This window comes from Hydra vulgaris, chromosome 03, assembly GCF_038396675.1.
Source record: "Hydra vulgaris chromosome 03, alternate assembly HydraT2T_AEP".
NCBI classification, from domain to species: domain Eukaryota; kingdom Metazoa; phylum Cnidaria; class Hydrozoa; order Anthoathecata; family Hydridae; genus Hydra; species Hydra vulgaris.
Window position 1 is genome coordinate 51,887,919 of NC_088922.1, and position 23,970 is coordinate 51,911,888.

At 27.0% G+C, this 23,970-nt stretch overlaps 2 protein-coding genes across 3 annotated transcripts in view; both read left to right on the plus strand.

Annotated features, from left to right (window-relative positions):
- The window catches only part of LOC105843465 (serine/threonine-protein kinase Warts), a 39,438-nt gene extending 38,115 nt beyond the window's left edge, over positions 1-1,323 (plus strand). Inside the window, exon 3 of the mRNA XM_065793614.1 lies at positions 339-1,323. Coding sequence (XP_065649686.1) covers positions 339-863 — 525 coding nt within the window. The 3' untranslated portion in view covers positions 864-1,323. The remainder of the gene's footprint in view (positions 1-338) is intronic.
- A 5,371-nt stretch (positions 1,324-6,694) lies between these two features.
- The window catches only part of LOC100200150 (chromatin assembly factor 1 subunit B), a 38,520-nt gene continuing 21,244 nt past the window's right edge, over positions 6,695-23,970 (plus strand). For both annotated transcript variants that reach the window (XM_065793615.1, XM_065793616.1), the window contains exons 1-3: positions 6,695-6,801; positions 11,550-11,674; positions 23,800-23,911. In XM_065793615.1, the coding sequence (XP_065649687.1) occupies positions 11,561-11,674; positions 23,800-23,911 (226 nt within the window). In that variant the 5' untranslated portion in view covers positions 6,695-6,801; positions 11,550-11,560. The remainder of the gene's footprint in view (positions 6,802-11,549; positions 11,675-23,799; positions 23,912-23,970) is intronic.

A 23,970-nucleotide genomic window follows, 5' to 3' on the forward strand; every position in this document is an offset into this window, starting at 1 on the left:
ACAACGCTCCCTGAAACTTATCAAATTAATTAAACTTAGAAAACAACGCTCCCTGAAATTCATATCAAATTAATTAAACTTAGAAAACAACGCACCCTGAAACTTATCAAATGAATTAAGATAACAAAAATTTTATAATTGCACAATGGAGTTAATTGTAATAAATTTTACCGTTGACGATTGTAAACAGGAAATATATTGAAGTGAATAGTAATTTTATATAAATTGTAAAACAGAATAACTTTTGTAATATAAATTTTGCAACTTTGCAACGCCCATGAAACTTTAAGCGCTTTAAGTATTTTAAATATATTACGGACTAATAATATCTTTTCTAGATTATTAATTGGAAAGAGACTTTAACTATCCGCAAAAAACTACCTCGTCATTCAGAGAACCTTATTTTACAGTTATGCAGCGCTCCTGAAAATCGAATCGGAAGGAATGGTGCTCATGAAATAAAAAACCATCCTTATTTTGATAATTTTAATTTTTTGTCCATACATGAGGAAAAGGCACCTTTTGTTCCTATAATCAATCATCCGACTGACACTTCTAACTTTGATCCAGTTCCTGAAAGTAAATCTAATGAGTTTGATATTGGGGATGTGTCCAGCCAAGATGTAGATGACAAATTAGGTCCTGGAGCCTATGCGTTTTATGAATTCACTTTTCGTCATTTTTTCGATGATGGAGGCTTTGCAAATCCAGTTGCAAAGAAAATTGAGCGAAATATTAGACCAAACACAGTGTCACCTGCAAAGCGTTCTGCAACAACAACAAGCAATTCAATTAGTATACCTAATAAAGTTTCAGTACCTAACTCAGATGCTAATAAAAGCAAATTGCCTGTTTTTGTATGATTTTTTTAATAATTTTTTGGTAAATTTCTGGTTTGATGGTTTTAGTTTTTATATAATTTATATAATTTTATTTTATATTAAAATAATTTTTTGCAAGTTTATATTTTCTAGTTTCTAGTGTTAATATATTTTTTTAAAAGCGTGTTTAAATACCTTTTTTTTTGAAGAAACTTTGCATACTGTACTGATTTTTTTTTAATGAGGTAATATTATATTTATGAAGTATTTCGCTTTTAAATAAAATTATTTTTTTAAATATCTTATAATAATTTTTTTTTTCTTGTTGTTAATAAAAAATTATTTATTTCTAAGAAAAAGAAAAGAAATCTTATTATTTCTAGGATTTCATTATATGTTTATATGATGTAAGATTTCATCGTTCGTACTTTTTTTTGACTGCGTATCATTTAGAAAGAAACCAAATTGTATATAAATTAATTTAAATATTACTTTTAAATAACTTTTACTTGTTATTTCTTTTAAGTTTTTTTAATATTGTTATTTTTATTACTTATTATTGTTTTTATTATTACTGTTATTATTACTATTATTATTGTTGTTATTATTAATATTATCATTAATTATTAATACCATTTTGGTAACTTTTTTTTTTTGGTGCAGTAATGCAATAATGACATTAAAATAGTTAAATTGTTAAAATTAAACATTAAAATAATTAATTTATTATAGTTTTATAGTTTTTTTTATTATTATAGTTTTATTATATTATAGTTTTTTTATTTATACTTCAAAGTAGATCTTTTAGAAAAAAAAAATATTTTGGATTTATATTTACTTGTTATTTCTTTCAAGTTCTTTTAATATTGTTATTATTATTACTTATTATTGTTGTTTTTATTATTTATTTTTAAAAAATTAAAATATTTGTATTGATTTTACTAATATGCATTACTTTTCACAATTTGAGGTGTGTGCGTGCGTGCGTGCGTGCGTGCGTGCGTGCGTGTGTGTGTGTGCATAAACACACACACACACACACACCTCAAATTATGAAAAGTAATGCATATAAGTAAAATCAATACAAATGTTTTAATTTAAAAAAAAAGAGTTTTGATATAAAATCTTCAGTTGTGTATAAAATTTACAATTCTAAAAAAGTCTTTAATGTTTAACTTCCTATAAAAATTAAAAAAAAAAGTAATAAGGGTTTATGTTAAAAAAAAATACTATTGATATCAAAAATATGGTAGAAATATGGTATCTTAAGGTAAGCAAGTAAAAATAACGAAAAAATAATCTTTCTCTGCCTGAGGTTAAAAAGGCAAAGGCTGTCAAAAAAATCTTGCGTCAGCCCCTGGGCGTAGTAAGCTTTTAAATTGAAGTATTTTTGAAGTCAGAACGGGGTTTTTAAGCTATAAATTCAAATTTATAAAATATTAATTTAAACAATGGATATTCAACACTTTTGTTTGACTACGAGTTGATTATGTTTGTATAATCTATTGCTTCAAAGTTTATCTTGAACAATCTAAATATAGGTTTAGGAAAGGTCTTGACGGATATCAATCTTGCGGCAAATACACATCTTAGTGCTAACTGACAAATGTGAGACCATTTATTTCTCAGTAATATATATCAAATAATAATAATATCAATAAGTTTCCCGGATGAGCAAAGCTTGTGTTTTTTAAGATTACAGGATTAACAATTTTTTAAAAAACTCGATAGATGAGTATCTCGTATAATGCATTATTGTTAAGAGATGATTACCAACCGTACAGAATTGCTTCGATCACATCAGATTGCAGTGAATTGATATCAATAGCGCTTGCATTCAAAAACAATGCGGCAATGTTACATTTTGTGACAAGTTCTTTGATATTTTATCGTATTCAGGGTGTTCAAAAGTAGACTTCTCTGTTAAAACATTTTGTTTCTCAGTCTCTGATGCTAGATGATATCTATTTTCTTTAATGGTCTAACTTCATGTTTCTCTATTGAATTACAACCCTTCCAATGTTTTATCGGCACCAATGTGTAAATTTTTTTGTCTTTCTTTACAAATTTAACTTGAATCAAAAAAATCAGATAATACTATATTATAATGATAACTTAGGCGAGTCACGAAGTCAACATCTTCACTACTACGAACTTTGGTGACAGCTTACCATATTTAATTAATGGAATCACCTACCAAGCTACCATTTTAAGCGATTTCTAATTTCAACGTTTATGATTGCTTTACATTTGTATTTACATTTATGATTGCTTTACATTTACCTGAGTTCACCAGCTTTTCTTTTCAGTTTCATTCCCTGCTGTTTTTTCTTATTATTATTACTTCAGGTGCCCCAAAAACTCCTTACGGTCTTATCACAGTGCACTGCGGAAGAGCATTCGAAAGGAAGTTCACGCCTCCTTCCTTACCGATGTTATTAAACTTGCCAAGAGGTAGCGTTGAACCAGGGATCTCTAGTTTCTGCGGCAAGAGCGCTAACCACAACGCCACGGCTGCTCTGTTTATAGCACCAACGTTGCCGACAGCAAGATTTTTTTTTACGTTTTTTGATCTGCTTTATCTATGATGAAACTTTCCAATCCTTTACTCTCATTGCGTGTGAATTGTTTCCTCACTCGTAAAATTTCAACTTTTTGCGCTATATATAGTCATTAGAAAGTAAAACAGCAAAAACACATAATAAATTTAAAAATTTAAACTTAAATTAGTTTAAAGTTAAATAACTTAAAGAGTTTAATTAGATTTTTAATTAGATTTTTTTTAAAAATCTAATTAAAAAATTTTAATTGGATTTTAAATATTTTTAATTAGATTTTAAATACAAAAACTTTTTGTATAAAATGGTGCACTTTCGACTTAATTTCATTAGTTTACCAGTGGAATTCAACTTGACACATATTGTTCATATTGAAAAGAAATATTCTTGCCTCATTTCAACGATCAAAAATGTCACCAAGAAAAAACAAAATCTAGAGATATTTTCAAAAAACAAGTGATGGTGCTGAACGCAAGGCGTGCAAAAAGTCTTTGAAAACAAAAGATGGAAACACAAGCGGACTTCATCGTCATCTCGAAAAAAAAACACAGCCAAGATTACGTTGAGTATTCTGAAAAAACTGATGACTCTCTTCTTCCTCCTCCTAAGAAGAAACAACGAACCATGGTCGAAATGCTGAAACAAAGTCCAAATATGACAAAGACGATTCTATTCAAAAACAGTTTGACTCTGCAATTCTGGATTACTTTTGCACTGATCTACCATCCTTTTCAGCAGTTGAAGGAAGAGGTTTCATGAAATTGTTTGACATTGCAAGCCCTAAACTGAGCCTTCATCACAGAACAACATATTCAAGAAAGCTTTCAATTCGGTCAAGAGAAGTTTAAGCTGGAATGAAGAGCATTATAACGGAGATTACGCCAAATCTAAAAAGTGCTGCATTTACTTCTGACTTTTGGACTTCTAGAGCTCAGAACAGCTACATCTCTTAGACTTTTCATGCTATTGACGAAAATTGGAGACTACATCACTGGACACCCCATGTCCAACAGTTCCCAGGCAGACTTGTGCAACAATCATATTTTGCAATGTGCAGTTCGAGACTCATTTGAAACGACTGCTGGAATGGATGATGCTTTGCAAACATGCAAAGATTTGGCTTCTTTAACTCACCAGTCAACAGTTGCAGCTGAGATGCTTGAATCAGAATCAGACGCTCAAGGAATCAATTTTAGACAGTTACGCCAATCTGTTGAGACAAGATGGTATAGTGAACTGGATTGCATGGCTTCTGTCCTACATCTAAAGAGTGCAATTATCAGCTTATGTGCAAATGAAGATATTTTTTCTTCAAAGACCATCAGTGCATCACAGTGGAAATCAATCAAGGGAGCAGTAGAAGTTTTGGTACCACTTAAAGAAGCTACAGAAACGTGGTCAGCTGAGTCTATTCCAACAATTAACACTGTCGCCGATTCTATTTATTTAATCCATGACAAAATTGATCAATTTATTGAGACGGATGGAAAAAATGGCTACGGTGTCTTGTATGCAAAAAACTTGAAAAGCTGCATTGAGAAAAGGTTTCCTCTTTGTCACACTGGAAACTTATTGAGTGCTGCAGCAAACTACTTAAATCCTGCTTTAAAGGGGCTTCACTTGAAGCTTTTCAAAAAGTTTCAAACAACAAAGAATGGTTAGCCTCACAGGTTAAGGATAATGTTGAGTGCCAACCTGTTGCCAGAGTCCTTTCAGCAGATTTGTCCCCTAATTCAAAACTGAAGCGCAAGTTAAACGTCAGACTTGAAACACAAGAGCCAACATCTGAACTGAATCCTATTTTGATCGAAATGTGCCAGTATGAATATCTTTCTGATGCCAAAAAAGACTTTCCGATTCTTGATTAGTGGATATTGCATTCAAATGCATTGTCAGAACTCTCTTCATTAGCTAAACAATTTTTAGCTATTTTTAGCTCAGGTGGAAATGTCGTCCAATCATCCAGACACAACTTACACCCAGAAAAAGTAGAACAAATCATCTTAATCAGAGAAAACATTGTCTTGTTGGAAAAGTTTGGCAAAAAAATTCTGAATTAATATTTGAAAAAGTTGTTTACATTTGACAAATGTCATTTGTGTCTATTTGTCAAAACCATGTTTACATTTTTTTTTTACTTGGATTTTAATAAATTTGTTTTCAAAAATTGTTAGATTTCTTGTCTCGTCTCGTTCTCGGTCTCACGAGAAGTACTAACCTCTCGTCTCAGTCTCGTCTCGGTTTGAAAAAACCTAGTCTCGCTGATGGTTATTTTTCTGTTGATCACTTTTTCTCAGTCCTTGAGACACCTAAGGAAAATTTCCTATAGCACTGCAATTTTTACAGAGTGTTTCTGATAAGTGTGCAAATCTGGGGAAACGAATTATTTGAAAAAGTTTTTACGTTTTTTCCAAAGGTAAATTTTAAGGATTATAGAGGATTTCAAAGTCCTGGCAGCACTTGAAAATAATTTATACGAGCATTTCTCTCAGAGTATTTCTGATATGAACGAACAGCTATTCCCGAACTAGGCCAAATGAATTTCAAAAAAAGAAAAAAAAAATTTCTGCAAAAACACTAAATAAACAATATTAACTTCACACTGCAGATGATATTGCAGTATCAGTTAATCTCATTCCCGTAAATATCTATTTAGGGTAAAATCAAATTTAGCTTTCAAAATTTTCAATTTTTCAAAGTTTTCAAAGTCTATTTTTCTACAAAACGATATTTCTGCTTTGTGCGAATACAATCTGGTTTTACAAACTTAAGATAACATTAGAATTTATTGTTATTTTAATTTTCATAATTTATAAATTCAAAAACTAGTGTTTATCTTCGTTTGTAATTTTCAATCAGGGCCGTAGGAACAAAAGTTATATTTGGGGGGCAATACTACCACGAAATAGTTTTAAGGATCTTTTTTTTTTTTTAGTCATTTTTTCAGTCAATTTCTTCAAAATTATTTATTTTAAAGACTATGGGGGGGGGGCAAATGACCCTGCTGCCCACCCGGTAGCAACGGGCCTGTCAATAAACTTAATAATACGCTTGAAAACAAATTTACTTAAAACGTACGACAGAATTTTTTTTACTTTGCTAAAAGGCTTATATAAAATTTTGGCAAATATTTCATTTTATCGCGCGGGAAAATAATGTCGTAAACTTGTAAACAAAGGGTGCATGCGAAACACGACCGTGTTAAATTATTACGATAGTTGTATTTGTAAATATATCTTTATATTTTTATACGATAGTTGTATTTGTATATATATCTTTATATTTTTAATTTGTTATGAATTATAAATTAATTCTTAAAAAGTTTAAATTACATTTTTAGAATCATAAAATTTAAGGCCGTAGGTACCTTTGCATTTTTTTGGGTATATAGCCCAATAAAAATAGAAATACGCTAAGGCAGGGTAAGTGGTTATTTTTTCATGCTCATTTACTGTTACACCTATGTATGTTTTATAGCTAGTTACTTTTCAGCCATATGTTTTTGAAAGTTAAAAATGTATTGCTAGTTTATATATATATATATATATATATATATATATATATATATATATATATATATATATATATATATATATATATATATATATATATGTATATATATATATATGTAAATATATATGTATATAATATATACATATATATATACATATATATATACATATATATATATATATATATATATATATATACATATATATATATATATATATATATATATAATATATATATATATATATATATATATATATATATATATATATATATATATATATACTTATATATATGTGTATGTATATATATATATATATATACACATATATATATACACATATATATACATATATATATAATATATATATATGTATATATATGTGTATATATATATATATATACATACACATATATATAAGTATATATATATATATATATATATATATATATATATATATATATATATATATGTATATATATATGTATATATATGTATATATATATGTGTATATATATGTATATATATATATATTTATATATATATATATGTATATATATATATATATTTATATATATATATATGTATATATATATATATATATATATATATATATATATATATATATATATATATATATATATATATATATATATATATATATATATATATATATATATATATATTATTGACTGTAAAACATGGTGGATGTAGTGTTAAGGTGTTTTGGTTAGAATACCACAGGTGACTTTGTGAAAATAGTGGGAGTAATGACAAAAGTAGTTTACTTGTACACTTAAAAAATTAAGCTACTCTTTTGGAAAGATGGGTTAATGAGAAGCTATAAATTTTTTCAAAAGAAAATGACTTGAAGCTTTAATCTAAAACATATTTTTCATAAATTTGTTAAAGTTATTTGACTTAGTTCGAGAACAATCAAATATTAAATAAAATGATTTAGCCTCCCCAATCACAAGATCGCTCTCTTATCTGATAGTTACCGGTGGAATTAAAAGTAATGTCAAAAACAAATGCCAAATGATGCATAAGATGTGGACAAAACTTATTAGTGGCATAAAATTGACTTTGACAAATTGGATAAGTTTTTATGTAGAATGCCAAGAATATGTATGGCAGTTATTGTTGCTAAGAGTGATTAAAAGGCAAGTAAATTATAAATTAATCTAATCGGACTTTTATTAACTTTTTTGTAAACCTATTAAAAAAGAAGATAACATATAATTCAGGTAGACTTTGCTTACAGTTTCTCTTCCTATAGTAAGTAAAACTATGATATCTTATTTCGAAAAGTACAACCATTCAAATATATATATATATATATTTTATATATATATATATATATATATATATATATATTATATATATCTATATATATATATATATATATATATATATATATATATATATATATATATATATATGTCCTCGGAATTAGGGTCAGCATTCGGAATATATATATATATATATATATATATATATATATATATATATATATATATATATATATATATATATATATATATATATATATATATATATATATATATATATATATATATATATATATATATGTCCTCGGAATTAGGGTCAGCATTCGGAAATATGTATATATATATATATATATATATATATATATATATATATATATATATATATATATATATATATATATATATATGTCCTCGGAATTAGGGTCAGCATTCGGCAATGCCGTCCTAACTGCCGACCTAGAAATGTTTAAAGTCGATAAAAAATCGCCAACCTCATTTCTATGTTTTATAGTAAAACCTTTGTAACAAATTTTTTATGTCGACCTAATGCCGACTTCTAACAGATTAAGGTTGGCAAATTATTGCTGACCTCTTTTTTCCTTATTTCGAGGGCTAATATATACAGTAACGTGCAAAAGTAACCGGACAAGATCATAACTTGAGATAACTTTTGAACGAAAAGTCTAATTTCTTTCAAATTTTCCCTGAAAAGTCAAAAATTTGGTAACAAATCTAAAAACAAATGAATTTTTACTAAATCTAAGCAATCTAATCTTAAAAGTTTATTTAAGTAAGAACTTTATAATGTAAAATGTAGTGTTGACACAATCAAACATCTTTTGAGGTCTACAAATCTGTTTGGAAGACATCCTACAAAGAAACTTTTTATTTATATAAAGAATCGAAAAGTATGCTTGAGATTTGCTAATAAACATTTGAGAAATGTTTATTAGCAAATCTCTTTGCTAATAAACATTTCCCAAATGTTTATTAGCAAAGAGATTTGCTAATAAACATTTGAAAACAAATGAATTGGGAAAGAAAACAATGATTGAAAGTACTTTTTAGTGATGAGTTTAAGTTTATGTTATTTGGATCTGATAATATTAGATATGTCCGTCGACCAAAAGGCCAACAACGGTTCTAAATACCAGCTATCAACAGTAAAGCACAGAGGTCGAAACGTTATGAAATGGGCTAACTTGAATAGAAGTTGTATCGGTCCTATCCATTTGATTGATGGAAAAAATGGATAAAAATAGATACAAATATATAATTAAAAATGTTATGCTACCACATGCTAAAGACAAAATGCCTCGAGGAAGGATGTTTTACCAGGACAATGACCCAAAGTTCACTCCAACTTTTTCAAAACCAAAAAAATTCGATTAATCGAATAGCCTTAGCAAACTCCTGTTCTTAATTCTATTGAATGTCTATGTAAGCTCATTGATCGACAAATTTCAATTCGAAAACTAGCAAGTAAACGTGTTTTGTTGATTACTCTGAAAAAAGAAAAATCAAAATTATTGTGATTATGAAGCTGGTGGACTCAATGCCTTATTATTCTCAAGCAGTAACCAATGCTAAGGGCTTCCCAACAAAGTACTAAAGCAATACTTTAAAATAAAGCATTTTCAATTTAAAAAATGTTTAAAAAAAAAAATCTAATTCAAGTTTTTTTTTTGTCCAGATATTTTTCCACGCGCATATTTTATTTAAATGAACTTTTAAGATAAAATTTCTTAGATTTAGTAAAAATTCATTTGTTTTTAGATTTGTAATCAATTTTTTGATATTGCAGTGAAAATTTGAAAGAAATTGGACTTTTCATTCAAAAGTTATCTCAAGTTATGCTCTTGTCCAGTTACTTTTGCACGCTACTGTATATATATATATATATATATATATATATATATATATATATATATATATATTTGAAAATATTAGGGATCCATTAAATATTCGAGGGTCTTGAGGGACTCCTTAAAATACTTTTTATTCAAAAAAATTTTAAACCTAGTGTTTTTGTATTAGATAGTACACATTTAGGGAGCAGTGGGTGGGAGCAGATTATTTTCAAAAATGTTATTTATTGGGACAGCCTAATATATATATATATATATATATATATATATATATATATATATATATATATATATATATATATATATATATATATATATATATATATATATATTTATATATATATATATATATATATATATATATATATATATTTATATATATATATATATATATACACATGCACACACACACGTAAGAGTATATACATGAATAAAGAAAATATCTTTATATTATCATGTATAATATTGTATTATTAAAAGAGTGCTCAATAGATAAACTAGAGCTATATAGTATATATGTTGCTGTTACCCGCAGTACCAGGAATTAGCTAAATGCTAATTCCAAGAATTAATTCCAATAAATAATTTCTAAGAATTGAAAATAATGACCCAAAATGCAATTGTTGAAATAAAACAGAATGCCCCCTGAATGGTCAGTACAAATCCACAAACATTATATACAAATGCATTATCACAGCTAAAATCCAACCCAGCAAAGTTTATATTGGATTAACCAAAGGTGAATGGAAAATCAGATGTAATATTCAGTAATGTTAAATCCAAAAAGTCCACCACCCTATTAAATTTTAATGAATCCCCTTTATTAACATGGTCTATTCTGAAGTCTGTACCCCCTACTCAAATATTTCTAAAAGGTGCCCACTATGTCTATATATATATATATATATATATCGTATCCAAAACCCGAGGAACTGCTAAATAAAAGGACGGAAATTATTTCAAAGTGCAGCCATGAAAAAATTACGAAGCTTACTACAAACCTAACTAACAACTAACAATAACTATATTACTCTACTTCATATATCTCTAAGCTAACTAATAAATTACTCACACACATACATCTATTGCAATATATTTCATAATATTTATATTTTTATATCAATTTTTAATTTTATGTATTTTTTAATATATAAATAATGCACATTACCACATAAATAAATATTTTTAAACAACCATTAAAATAATCAACTATTTCACAATTATTATTAACTATTCAACTCAAAACGAAGTAATAACATTAACCTAACTGCTAAACTATTTCTGTCCCTTAACGATCTAAATATAAATATAAACCGTAAAGTCCACTAAGCATATCCTAGCAAAATTAAAATTTTACTTCTTGAAGATTGTGGTAACACATGAAATTCAGAGTTGCAATTTAAATTATATTATATTATAAACATTAGCATTTAGCTAATTCCTGGTACTGTGGATAACAGTAACATATATACTATATATAATTTTTTTCATGCAAATAGTTTTTACGAATATGAAGCTGTACACTCCAGAAATATCATGGCATCAAAAAGAACCTATTTTCAGTGTCGATTTTTGTCCAAACACATTTAAGCTTGCTAGTTCCGGTGCTGATTTTACTATTAAGGTAGAAAGCACTATTGTTATTATTATTATTTTTTTTTGTACAATTTTTTTTACAACAGTTTTTCATGTATCTAATTTGTGTTTTTAAAAGATATGAATGTGTGGTAAGCTTGTCAATGCTGTTGCATAAGAAATCATTAAATCCCTCTAGTGGTAATGATTTTAACAGTCCAATCAGTACTCTGCCGTTGCTTGAATGCTACTTCAAATTTAAATACTACACACCTCCAACATTGAAAGGCTATTTGAAAATGATGATAAACATTGTTAAAATTCCTCAGAAATCTTTACCATTCAGGATAACGTGAATAATTTCTAATTTTATATATTTTTCATAACAAAAGGTACATTTTATGTATCAATAGGTTCATAAATATAACTTTAAAATTTGGAATATTGAAAAACTAAGAGTTATAAATTAATATGAAAATAATACTACATACAAATTCTGGGCTATAATATATATATATATATATATATATATATATATATATATATATATATATATATATATATATATATATATATATATATATATATATATATATATATATGTATATATATATATATATATATATATATATATATATATATATATATATATATATATATATATATATATATATATATATATAGTTTGTTGTCTTTATGAAGAGCGAAAGGAAAAAAGTGATTCTTACGCCAACACATACGTCACTTTTAATTACTTTTGACTTTCGTCCAACATTTACATGTTGGACGAAAGTAAAAACCATTAATTTAATTACAAATAAATCGTTTTTTTAAAAAACTACAAAAACGCAAATTTAATTGACCAGAATGTTTTAAAAACATTCTGAATGTTTTTAACAATATAAACAATGTTTTTATTTTTATTTTTTTTAATAAAATGTTTTTATTTTTAATTTTTTTAATAAAATGTTTTTATTTTTATTTTTTTTACTGTAAATCATGCGCGGAGTGTTGCTACATCGACTATCTTATAGCCTGACTCGCAAGGGAGTGCTGCTACATCGACTGACAAATAGCCTGACCCGCAAGGGAGTGCTGCTACATCTACTATCTTTTAGCCTGACCCGCAAGGGAGTGCTGCTACATCGACTGAGGGTTTGGTTGGGGCAGGCAGTCTATCATTTAATAAAAAAATAATTCCGGTCTTGCATTTTAATTTTTACTTTTTGTCAACAAAATATGGAAAAAACTTTCCGACAACATCTAAGAGTTGTATATATATATATATATATATATATATATATATATATATATATATATATATATATAGAACCCTTAGATGTTGTCCGAAAGTTTTTTCCATATTTTGTTGACAAAAAGTAAAAATTAAAATGCAAGACCGGAATTTTTTTTTTTTAATAATGATAGACTGCCTGCCCCAACCAAACCCTCAGTCGATGTAGCAGCACTCCCTTGCGGGTCAGGCTATTTGTCAGTCGATGTAGCAGCACTCCCTTGCAAGTCAGGCTATTTGTCAGGCGATGTAGCAGCACTCGCTTGCGAGTCAGGCTATTTGTCAGTCGATGTAGCAGCACTCCCTTGCGAGTCAGGCTATAAGATAGTCGATGTAGCAACACTCCGCGCATGATTTACAGTAAAAAAAATAAAAATAAAAACATTTTATTAAAAAAAATTAAAATAAAAACATTTTATTAAAAAAAATTAAAATAAAAACATTGTTTATATTGTTAAAAACATTCAAAATGTTTTAAAAACATTCAGAATGTTTTTAAAAACATTCTGGTCAATTAAATTTGCGTTTTTGTGGTTTTTTTAAAAAACGATTAATTTGTAATTAAATTAATGGTTTTTACTTTCGTCCAACACGGAAATGTTGGACGAAAGTTAAAAGTAATTAAAAGTGACGTATATGTTGGCGTAAGAATCACTTTTTTCCTTCCGCTCTTCCCAAAGCCAACAAACTATAGATCTATCTATATATATACATATATATATATATATATAAAATTTTATATATATATATATATAAAATCATATTATAAAAGACAAAGTTCGAGTTTCAGTTGGACTTTTTTTGCTTGCAAAGTGTGATTGCTAATAAATCTTTTTCTTAGTCAATGCTATATCTTACTATTAAAGCTATTATTTAAAATTCAGTTTATAATATTAAACATTTTTAAAAATACATTTGAAGTGAAACAAAATTGAATACGTAAAAAGCGATAAACAATGCTTGTTATGCATATATTCTTGTAACATCAACATTACAAACATCTGCTTGGAACAAGTATAAAATTTAATAAGCATTTTTTTAATAAATAAACAGATAGCTTGTGCAAAAATCGAAAGCTCTTGTAAAAAGCTTTTTAGAGGAGCAATCACATGGCTCACAATGTTTGTTTTAGGAGAGTATTCATTTACTCCTGCAGAGGCGGGAGTAAATGAATGCTCACCTAAAACAAACATTTTCTGATTTACTCTCAACAAGCCTACAAGCAACCACTATTATTTGGGAGTAACTAGAAAAATAAAGAATATCTATTCTTTTTTTTTATAACTATTTTTATAACTCTAGAGTTGACAGAAGAGTTTTAGGTTGCATGAGTCAGGAAAACATGAAGATGGGAGAGAGTTTTAAAGGGTTGATGTGCAGGAAAAAAGCTAGATGAATAAAAGTTTTTTGAGCATGCAGGGACAGATACAGTAAAATAATAAGATTTTGTTGTATGATGAGTCAAGCGTAAATGAGTTTTATTTAATGGAACTAGAGATGATAGCTCCTTTAAGTAGTGACCATAATAATATTTGTAGAAAAGAGAAAGAGATGCAACTTAAAGACAATGTGGAAGGGGATCAAGCTTTGCAGATCAGGTGGGTCCAGCTAAATTTACAACATGTTTTTAGACTTTTTCTAGAAGAGAAATAGAGTTATAAGCAGAATAAGCACAAATATGGCAATAGTATTCCATACAGGGGCAAATAAGAGATTTGTAGATGTAGATAATGGAGTCTGGAATAAAAAAGGCAAGCATGATAAAGAGAAGACCCTTCCCCCAAGGTTGCTGAAAAAAAAACAGTATCTCCAAATAAACTTTGGGCTCTTCTCTGTTTGCAATTGTTTAGAATTATTTACTTTTGCTTTTTTTTTTTGAATATATTTTTTAAAAGGGGGGATTTAATATAATTGTTTTTTGAGTCCACCTATTTTTATAGTTTTTCAGGAGGAAAACTATAAAAATAGGTGGATTCAAAAAACAATTATATTAAACTCAGATGAAGTGATGTTTTCTAACAATTGTGTTATTGTTTTCTGACCAGAATTGTTTAAAGCACATTTTTTTAGATACAAATGACCGTCTGGTCGACTAACTCCTTTTCTGATTCCACCATCAGGATACTCTGTTAAATACATTTCTATGGCGCGCTTATAGCGACTTTCAGAAAAGTCTTTATCGCATCTGAGCCAAAGAATATCTTCTAAGGTTTGATTAGATAATAATTGGCGAGTTTCAGAAAATACTTTCCATAGGAAAGAGAATACACGCTTTGACTCTGCGTTACTTATAGGTAACGCAATACAAATTTCAGCTTGATGTAAAATGTTCAAAATGCCTAGCTCATACTTAGATAAAAATATTGCTTGCCAAAATTTTGGAGGACTTTTATGAGCTAAAAAGCCCCTAATGTGTTCATATAATATTTCAACTTCACTTGGTAATTTTTTTAAATCACATTTGTTTGCTAACAAGATTTGAACATATCAACAATAATATTAACAAAGTTAAGAATTTCATCAGACGATTCCGCCAATACGTATGACTTTGTGTCTAGAAAAGATGCTATTGTGTTAAATAACGGATTTTCAATAACAGATTGAAACCTAGCGCAAAGCAACTCATCTAATTTTTTCAAAATGCCAGTAAAAAAATTTGCACATTGAAGAAGCGCATCATTTTTTTTTTTTTTGTTTTTTTGTTATTCACCTCCTCAAGGCCAAGAAGGCCACTACAGATGAGGAGGCTACTTATTAGTGGTTATAACCCTCTCTCAACTCTATAACTCCAAACACGAACCTCGACGAACAAGGCCGCTGCGCAGAGAAACAAGTTGAGCGCGGTACTACCAGGGACATGGTGGGGATCGAACTCGGAACCTCTCACTTTTAAAGTCCCTTGCAATAAATAGCCATAATATGAATACTTTGCTTGATTTTTAGTGGAGCAGTCTTTTGCTCTTGTTTTTTGTACTTCAAAATTTATGTCAGGCTCAATTACTTCATCTTCCAAAAATTTGCAAAGTGTTGGAAATATGTTAAATAATGGTTTTAGCACATGAAGATGATATAGTCAAAAGCTGTGGAAGAGTTAATTCTGAATCTTGCAGAATTTTACTTACTGGTGCAAGTCTTTTTAAAATATCTATTTTTATACAATTAAAAATAATCTTTAAGATATTCAAACTATCTTTCAGATAGCCCTGCAGTATACTTTTTTCAGATTTCATTTGTTTGTTATATGGATTTAAGATTTGCTGGTTTGCAAAGCCTAAAAATATTGGAAGATTTCTAATTGTAGAGTTAAGCGCATTAAGTTGATGCTCAATCCATCTTGTTCCCGTTGGTCTCTTATATCTTGCTAAAATAAATGTTCATGAATTGTGATTGTCACTTTAACAAACGCCATTTTAAATTTGCTCGTTTAAAAAAGTAGTAAATATTTGTGCAATCTTTTTCAACATTGCAATTAATTTGCAATCCTGTAAATGCATCATGTAAGATAAGTTCAATTTTATGGCCAGGGCACAAAATTAATTGGTAATGATCTCCTATTTCTTTTTTTATAAGACAGTATATCTTAATATTAACTGGGGCCCCATAACTACATAGTTCTATCTCTTTGGTGGTACGCTGCGTATTTAAATGTAACTTGCGGATTGATTTTTTTAAAGCTGTTTAAAGCCCTTCTGCATTCGCATCAGCTACTACTTTCAGACTCATAACTTAAAATTTTGGAACACCGGTAGCAGCTGTTTTCAGTACAAACAACTCTTTTTCATCCTTTAACTTAGCACTGCTGCTACCATCACTTATTACTCCATAATAAGATATACGGTTTTCATTAAGTGGTTCGGTTATATCATTCAGCAAAATACTTTTACTTAAGTATTTTACAATTTCAGCACATGCAGAATCACTTGAGTTGCTATCTCCCAAATCAACTTTATGAACTTCTTTTTCAAAGCGTGCCAATCCAGAGTAAAAACTAAACCCATTTCCTTTTGTAACTAAAAAATGTGCTATTTAAAATTTCTTTAATAATTGGTTTGACTGACGAGTTGATAAAATTTGCATATGCGTAACAATAGCGGTTTGTTTTTCAACGACTGTTGAACTCATTCTGATGTTATCAGTTTTATTTGCATTTCTTTTTTCCCCTAATCGGCGAACAGCTGTTTATATATATATAGTAAGACTTTAGTTCACGTGATCCTTAAAATTATTTCTTTTGACTGTTTTTGTTCCTTTGACAAATGTTTTGGCACCTTTATTAAAAAATTTATAAATAAAGTAATCTACCTATAAAAACATATTATAAGATAAAATAGATATTAAAGTATCAAACTTACCAATTTGTGCAACATCTTTTATTCCAAACTTACCATTATTTTTCTGTTCTTCATAAAATTCTCTACATATTTTGTACCAGAGTAAGGAAACATTTCCACCAGTATCAAGTTGATACGATGCACAAGAGAAATTCTATGAATCAACTGTCTTCTTAGAAGTCATAGCATTTAAATTTTAATATCACAAGCTTCCAACGTAACTTATTAAACATTTTAAAAATGTTTCAAAAGCTTGCTCACGTGTGAAATTTATTTGTAAGAAGTTCCAACCAATTAAAAGTGTTAAAACAAAACATACGACTAATTAAATTAATAAATGTTAACATATTTTATGAGATATACTTTCAAGTAAAAGGTTCGGTTAAAAGTTCTTTTTGCTGCGCAAAGATACATTTTTTTTTATCAGCGTTTTTTTCTATTTTGAGTAGCTTGCTCAGTTAATTGACTTGATGTATTTTGTTCGAAAATTCACTGAAATAAGGACTGTATATTTGCTATTTTTGTGTGGAAATTACTTAAAATCTAAGTTATAAATTTATTTTCATACATATTTATTTACTAATCAACTCCCAACATAATTAAAGCTAGGAAAATTTATATATTACATAATACATAATTAAAGCTAGGAAAATTTATCTTCTTATTAAAAAAATGGTTACACAAACCAATATATATATATATATATATATATATATATATATATATATATATATATATATATATATATATATATATATATATATATATATATATATATATATATATATATATATATATATATGTATATATATATATATATATATATATATATATATGTAAATTATGTTTGTGCATTTTACAAATAGAGTGCTCAATGTTCTTAAAGAACAGAGCAATAATAAATTAGTAAAAAACACTTATCTAACTTTATCTTCTATATATATATATAAATATCTTCTATATATATATCTATATATATATATATATATCTTCTATATATATATATAAATATCTTCTATATATATATATAAATATCTTCTATATATATATATAAATATATATATATATATAATATATATATATATATATATATATATATATATATATATATATATATATATATATATAAAAATATATAAAAAATAAGAAAAAAATTATTACTAATAATAATTTATTATTAAATGTGTCAATGTAACACACAATTAATAAACATTATTTTCTTTTTTTTGCCTTTGAAGATATCTTGAATGAAATGAAAAACCAAATAATAATCATTATACAAAAGTATAATGATCATTATTTGGTGCCAAGAGTTGCAGGTTGTATTTTAATTGATATATATATATATATATATATATATATATAGATCTATAGTTTGTTGGCTTTGGGAAGAGCGGAAGGAAAAAAGTGATTCTTACGCCAACATATACGTCACTTTTAATTACTTTTAACTTTCGTCCAACATTTCCGTGTTGGACGAAAGTAAAAACCATTAATTTAATTACAAATTAATCGTTTTTTAAAAAAACCACAAAAACGCAAATTTAATTGACCAGAATGTTTTAAAAACATTGTGAATGTTTTTAACAATATAAACAATGTTTTTATTTTATTTTTTTTAATAAAATGTTTTTATTTTTATTTTTTTTAATAAAATGTTTTTATTTTTATTTTTTTTACTGAAAATCATGCGCGGAGTGTTGCTACATCGACTATCTTATAGCCTGACTCGCAAGGGAGTGCTGCTACATCGACTGACAAATAGCCTGACTCGCAAGGGAGTGCTGCTACATCGACTGACAAATAGCCTGACTCGCAAGGGAGTGCTGCTACATCGACTGACAAATAGCCTGACCCGCAAGGGAGTGCTGCTACATCGACTGAGGGTTTGGTTAGGGCAGGCAGTCTATCATTATTAAAAAAAAAAAATTCCGGTCTTGCATTTTAATTTTTACTTTTTGTCAACAAAATATCGAAAAAACTTTCGGACAACATCTAAGGGTTGTATATATATATATATATATATATATATATATATATATATATATATATATATATATATATATATATATATATATATATATATATATATATATATATGTATATATATATATATATATATATATATATATATGTAAATTATGTTTGTGCATTTTACAAATAGAGTGCTCAATGTTCTTAAAGAACAGAGCAATAATAAATTAGTAAAAAACACTTATCTAACTTTATCTTCTATATATATATATAAATATCTTCTATATATATATCTATATATATATATATATATCTTCTATATATATATATAAATATCTTCTATATATATATATAAATATCTTCTATATATATATATAAATAAATATATATATATATATATATATATATATATATATATATATATATATATATATATATATATATATATAAAAATATATAAAAAATAAGAAAAAAATTATTACTAATAATAATTTATTATTAAATGTGTCAATGTAACACACAATTAATAAACATTATTTTCTTTTTTTTGCCTTTGAAGATATCTTGAATGAAATGAAAAACCAAATAATAATCATTATACAAAAGTATAATGATCATTATTTGGTGCCAAGAGTTGCAGGTTGTATTTTAATTGATATATATATATATATATATATATATATATATATATATATATATATATATATATATATATAGCAATCAATTCTTGTAACAAGATAAGATTATTTATAAGTAAAAAACGAACATTATCAAATAACAAGATGGCTTTAAAATGTGTTGAACAACAAGTACTCTTAAGCAATTTATAATTTGTAAACAAAAAAAATTGATCCTTATTTTAAGTTGCATGATTTATTTCAGTGATTTTTTTCATGATTTTTCAGAGCATTGAAATAAGCATTAAATTTGTTCATATAATAAAGATATTGGTCAATACTTTGCAGCACCCAAAATAAATTCTACACACCAATGTGTCTGGCATATTGACCCACTTAAAAATTGACCAAAGGCATAATGGTTTACTTAAAAGTTGACTAATTACTTCATTAGATGAGCATTTCATTCAAGTTATCTTCAAAGGCAAAAAAAAGAAAAATATGTTTATTAATTGTGTGTTACATTGACGCATTTAATTATTATTAGTAATAATTTTTTTCTTATTTTTTAATAAAATTAATTGATTACACTAAATTTTGTAGTTTTTATAAATAATTTTTGTTCCTATTTATGTTGGTTTTAATTTATTTACTTTGACTAATTTTTTGACCACTTACCACAAATATTAATATATAATAGCTACTTGTAAAAAAAACATTATTTAATATATTGAAATTAACTGAATGATCAAAAAAGTAAATATTTAAAGTAATAAATTTTAATTTAATTATGTATTTAATATATTTAATTAAATTAAAGCGAGTAATAAGATTTAAAATTTTATTTCTTGCTAAATTAAAAGTTTTAAAAATTATTGGTAACACTGTCCAACAGTGATTTTGTATCGGAACCAAAATTAGTTATTTCTTATGCATTTCCATCTACTGAATTCGAAAATGACATTAAAAATGACATATTAGCTCTAGTTTAAGAAATAAAAGCAAAAATTTTCTCTCAAGGCAAGGGTTGAATTAAGTGATCGCAAAATGAAAAATCCGGAAAAATATCTGGTCTTCAAAATTTTAGTTTATGCGAAATCGTGTACTTTGTTTTTAAGGGCAATCAACTTAAATTTGTTAGCGAAAAAGTTATAAAGTATAAAATAACAAACTTATGACTACAAAAGTAATAACACTCTAGTAACTTCATTATAAAAGTAATAACACTATATAAGTGTAATACTTTTACAACGCACTTATAACTTTTATAATTCATTCTTAGTTCAAACAACATAAATAATCCCGAATTTTAATTGAAGCAGAAAAGCACCTAGAAAAATAGAGTGGATATTTAAATAATATTTATAACGTATTAAAGAACTTAAACAACTTCATAAAAACGCACTTTATAAAAAGTATAGCATTACGAAAAAAGCTTCTAATGGTCCGTAAAAGCGCATGATTAATTTAAAAATCAACCAAAAAAAACTTTTTATTGGTTTATTTTTAAATTAGCGCGCGTTTTTTCGGACTGTTCGTAACGTTTCATAATGCTAAATCCTTTTATAAAGTTGTTTAAGTGTATTGTAGAAGTTCATGAAGTTTTTAATAATATTTAATTATCCACTTCATTTTTTCAGATGTTTTTTTACTTTGATTAAAGTTTGGAATTACTAATGTTGTTTGAACAATGAATAAACTTTAAAAGTTATAAGTGCTTTATAAAAATAATAATACTATTATAGTTTTATTACTTATATAATGCAGTTAGTGACTGGAGTGTTATTGCATTTGTAATCGTAAGTTTATTGTTTTGTTTTATTTTGTTTTTTATAACTTTTTCGCTAACAGTAATTTGTTCTTTAAAAACAAAGTAAACGGCTTGCATAAACTAAAATTTTAAAGACCAGATATTTTTCCAGATTTTGTAAATCGCGATCGCTTATTCAACCATTGCAAGGGTAGAAATTTTCATTTTTTTTAATAAAAATTTTTTGTTTTTGACTATCCAAAATGTTTGTTCATGTTTAAAACTTGTGATACTAGTTATGTGTGTTTGCTAAAGTTTCTGGTCTAATCTATTCTTAGTTTTTATTTTTTTATTTACTAGTGTAAAATTTTACAAATCATTCAGATAATTTACCAGTTCCTACTCCACCACAAAGTTGTGAGTTAGAAGCAGAAAATGAAGTAGAAATAGAAGAAAACAAGCCTTCCACATCAAATGATCCTGATTTTGTGTTAACAGATGTTGTGCCACACAGATTGAGTCAAGCAGAATTAAGTGATCTTGTTCGAGATCTGGACTTGTCACAGGAAAAGGCAGAACTTCTAGGGTCAAGACTAAAGCAGTGGAATCTTCTCCAACTTGATGTCAAGGTTTCACCTTACAGAAAACGGCAGCAGAATCTGCTTTCTTTTTTTGAGAAAAAAAAAAAAGTCTTGTTTGCATTGATGTTTTTGGATTAATGCATTGTCTTAATTTGAACTATGATCCAATTGAATGGAAATTATTCATAGACTCATCTAAACTAAGCTTGAAAGTTGTATTACAGCACAATGGAAACCGTCTTCCTTCTGTTCCTATTGGCCATGCAGTTCACAAGAAAGAGACTTATATAAACATGAAAGTTCTCCTCAACTCAATTAATTACAATAAACACAAATGGAAAATTTGTGGTGATCTAAAAGTCATTGCCATACTTTTAGGAATGCAATTAGGGTATACTAAATACTGCTGCTTTTTGTGTATGTGGGACAGTAGAGACAGAAGTTCACATTATATAAAAGAAGACTGGTCTGCAAGAAATCTCAACACAGAAGAAAAAAATGTTATTGCTGAACCACTTGTGGATCCAAAAGATGTTCTTCTTCCACCATTACATATTAAGTTGGGTTTGATGAAAAATTTCGTCAAAGGTATGAACAAAGAAGGACATGCTTTTAGGTATTTAAGAAATAAGTTTCCAAAAATAAGTGATGCAAAAGTTGAAGAAGGTATTTTTGTTGGGCCATAAATACGTCATCTTATGAAGGATTCTGCTTAAGGGAGTGATTAGTGGATTTTTAGGCAACAAACGAGATTATAACTACATTCAATTGGTAGCAGTACTTCTGCAAAAATATCATCACCTTGGATGTAACATGTCCCTCAAGATTCATTTCCTCCACTCACATCTAGACTTCTCCCCCCCCCCCCTAATTGTGGAGCTGTTTGTAAATGAACATGGGGAAAGGTTTCACCAAGTTATTTGTGTAATGGAAAAAAGATATCAGGGTCGTTGAAATGAGGCCATGCTTGCAGATTACTGTTGGTTTGTGTGTAGGGATGCTCCAGAACTAGTTTACAAAAGGAAAGCAAAAAGATTTTGTGACGATACCCCATAGGCATCTTTAACCCTATTAACTTGATGATCATGATTTCTTTATTTAAAACTATTAGAATATATCTGTAATAAAAAAAAACCAAATGTACTTTAAATGTTATTAGAATATGTAAATTATATGTCATATTGCTCTGTTGCAAATTAAGTGAAATAAAAATTTATTGCTATTGTATATCTCAGAAACTAGAGCTAATAAAAAATTTTTGTTGTCATATTCTTTTTTCTCAGCCCGAAATTAGTATAATTTGAATAAAATTGCTTGAGATACAAAAAAAAAAAATTTTTTTGTTGCCCAGTGTAATTTTTATTAATTTCTTATACATATACAACTTTCCAAGACCAAGTGGCTATATTAGGCCAATTTTTATGTGTAAGTTTTAAGTAGGCCACTATAGTAAAGGCCACTAATTTTTTAAAGTTAACAAACATGACAGCTGCGTGAAACATAGTACAACCAGGAGTTTAAGTTTTTTATAAAATAAAAGTTAATTTGTTTTTAAAAATTAGGCTTGTTAAAAAATAAAACAAAGATTTTTTTTATATAATAAAAGTTAGTTTATTTGTTTTTTAAGATTTGGCTTGTTAAAGAACAAAATGAAGACGATAGAAGCATAAGTATTGAATTTCTAGCAAATCTTGATCGTCATGTGAAACCAGTTAATGTTGTGAGATTTTCACCTAACGGTACATTTTTTTGGGGGTATTTTTTTGTATCTTTCTATTTAAGCATTTCTGGTGTTTTT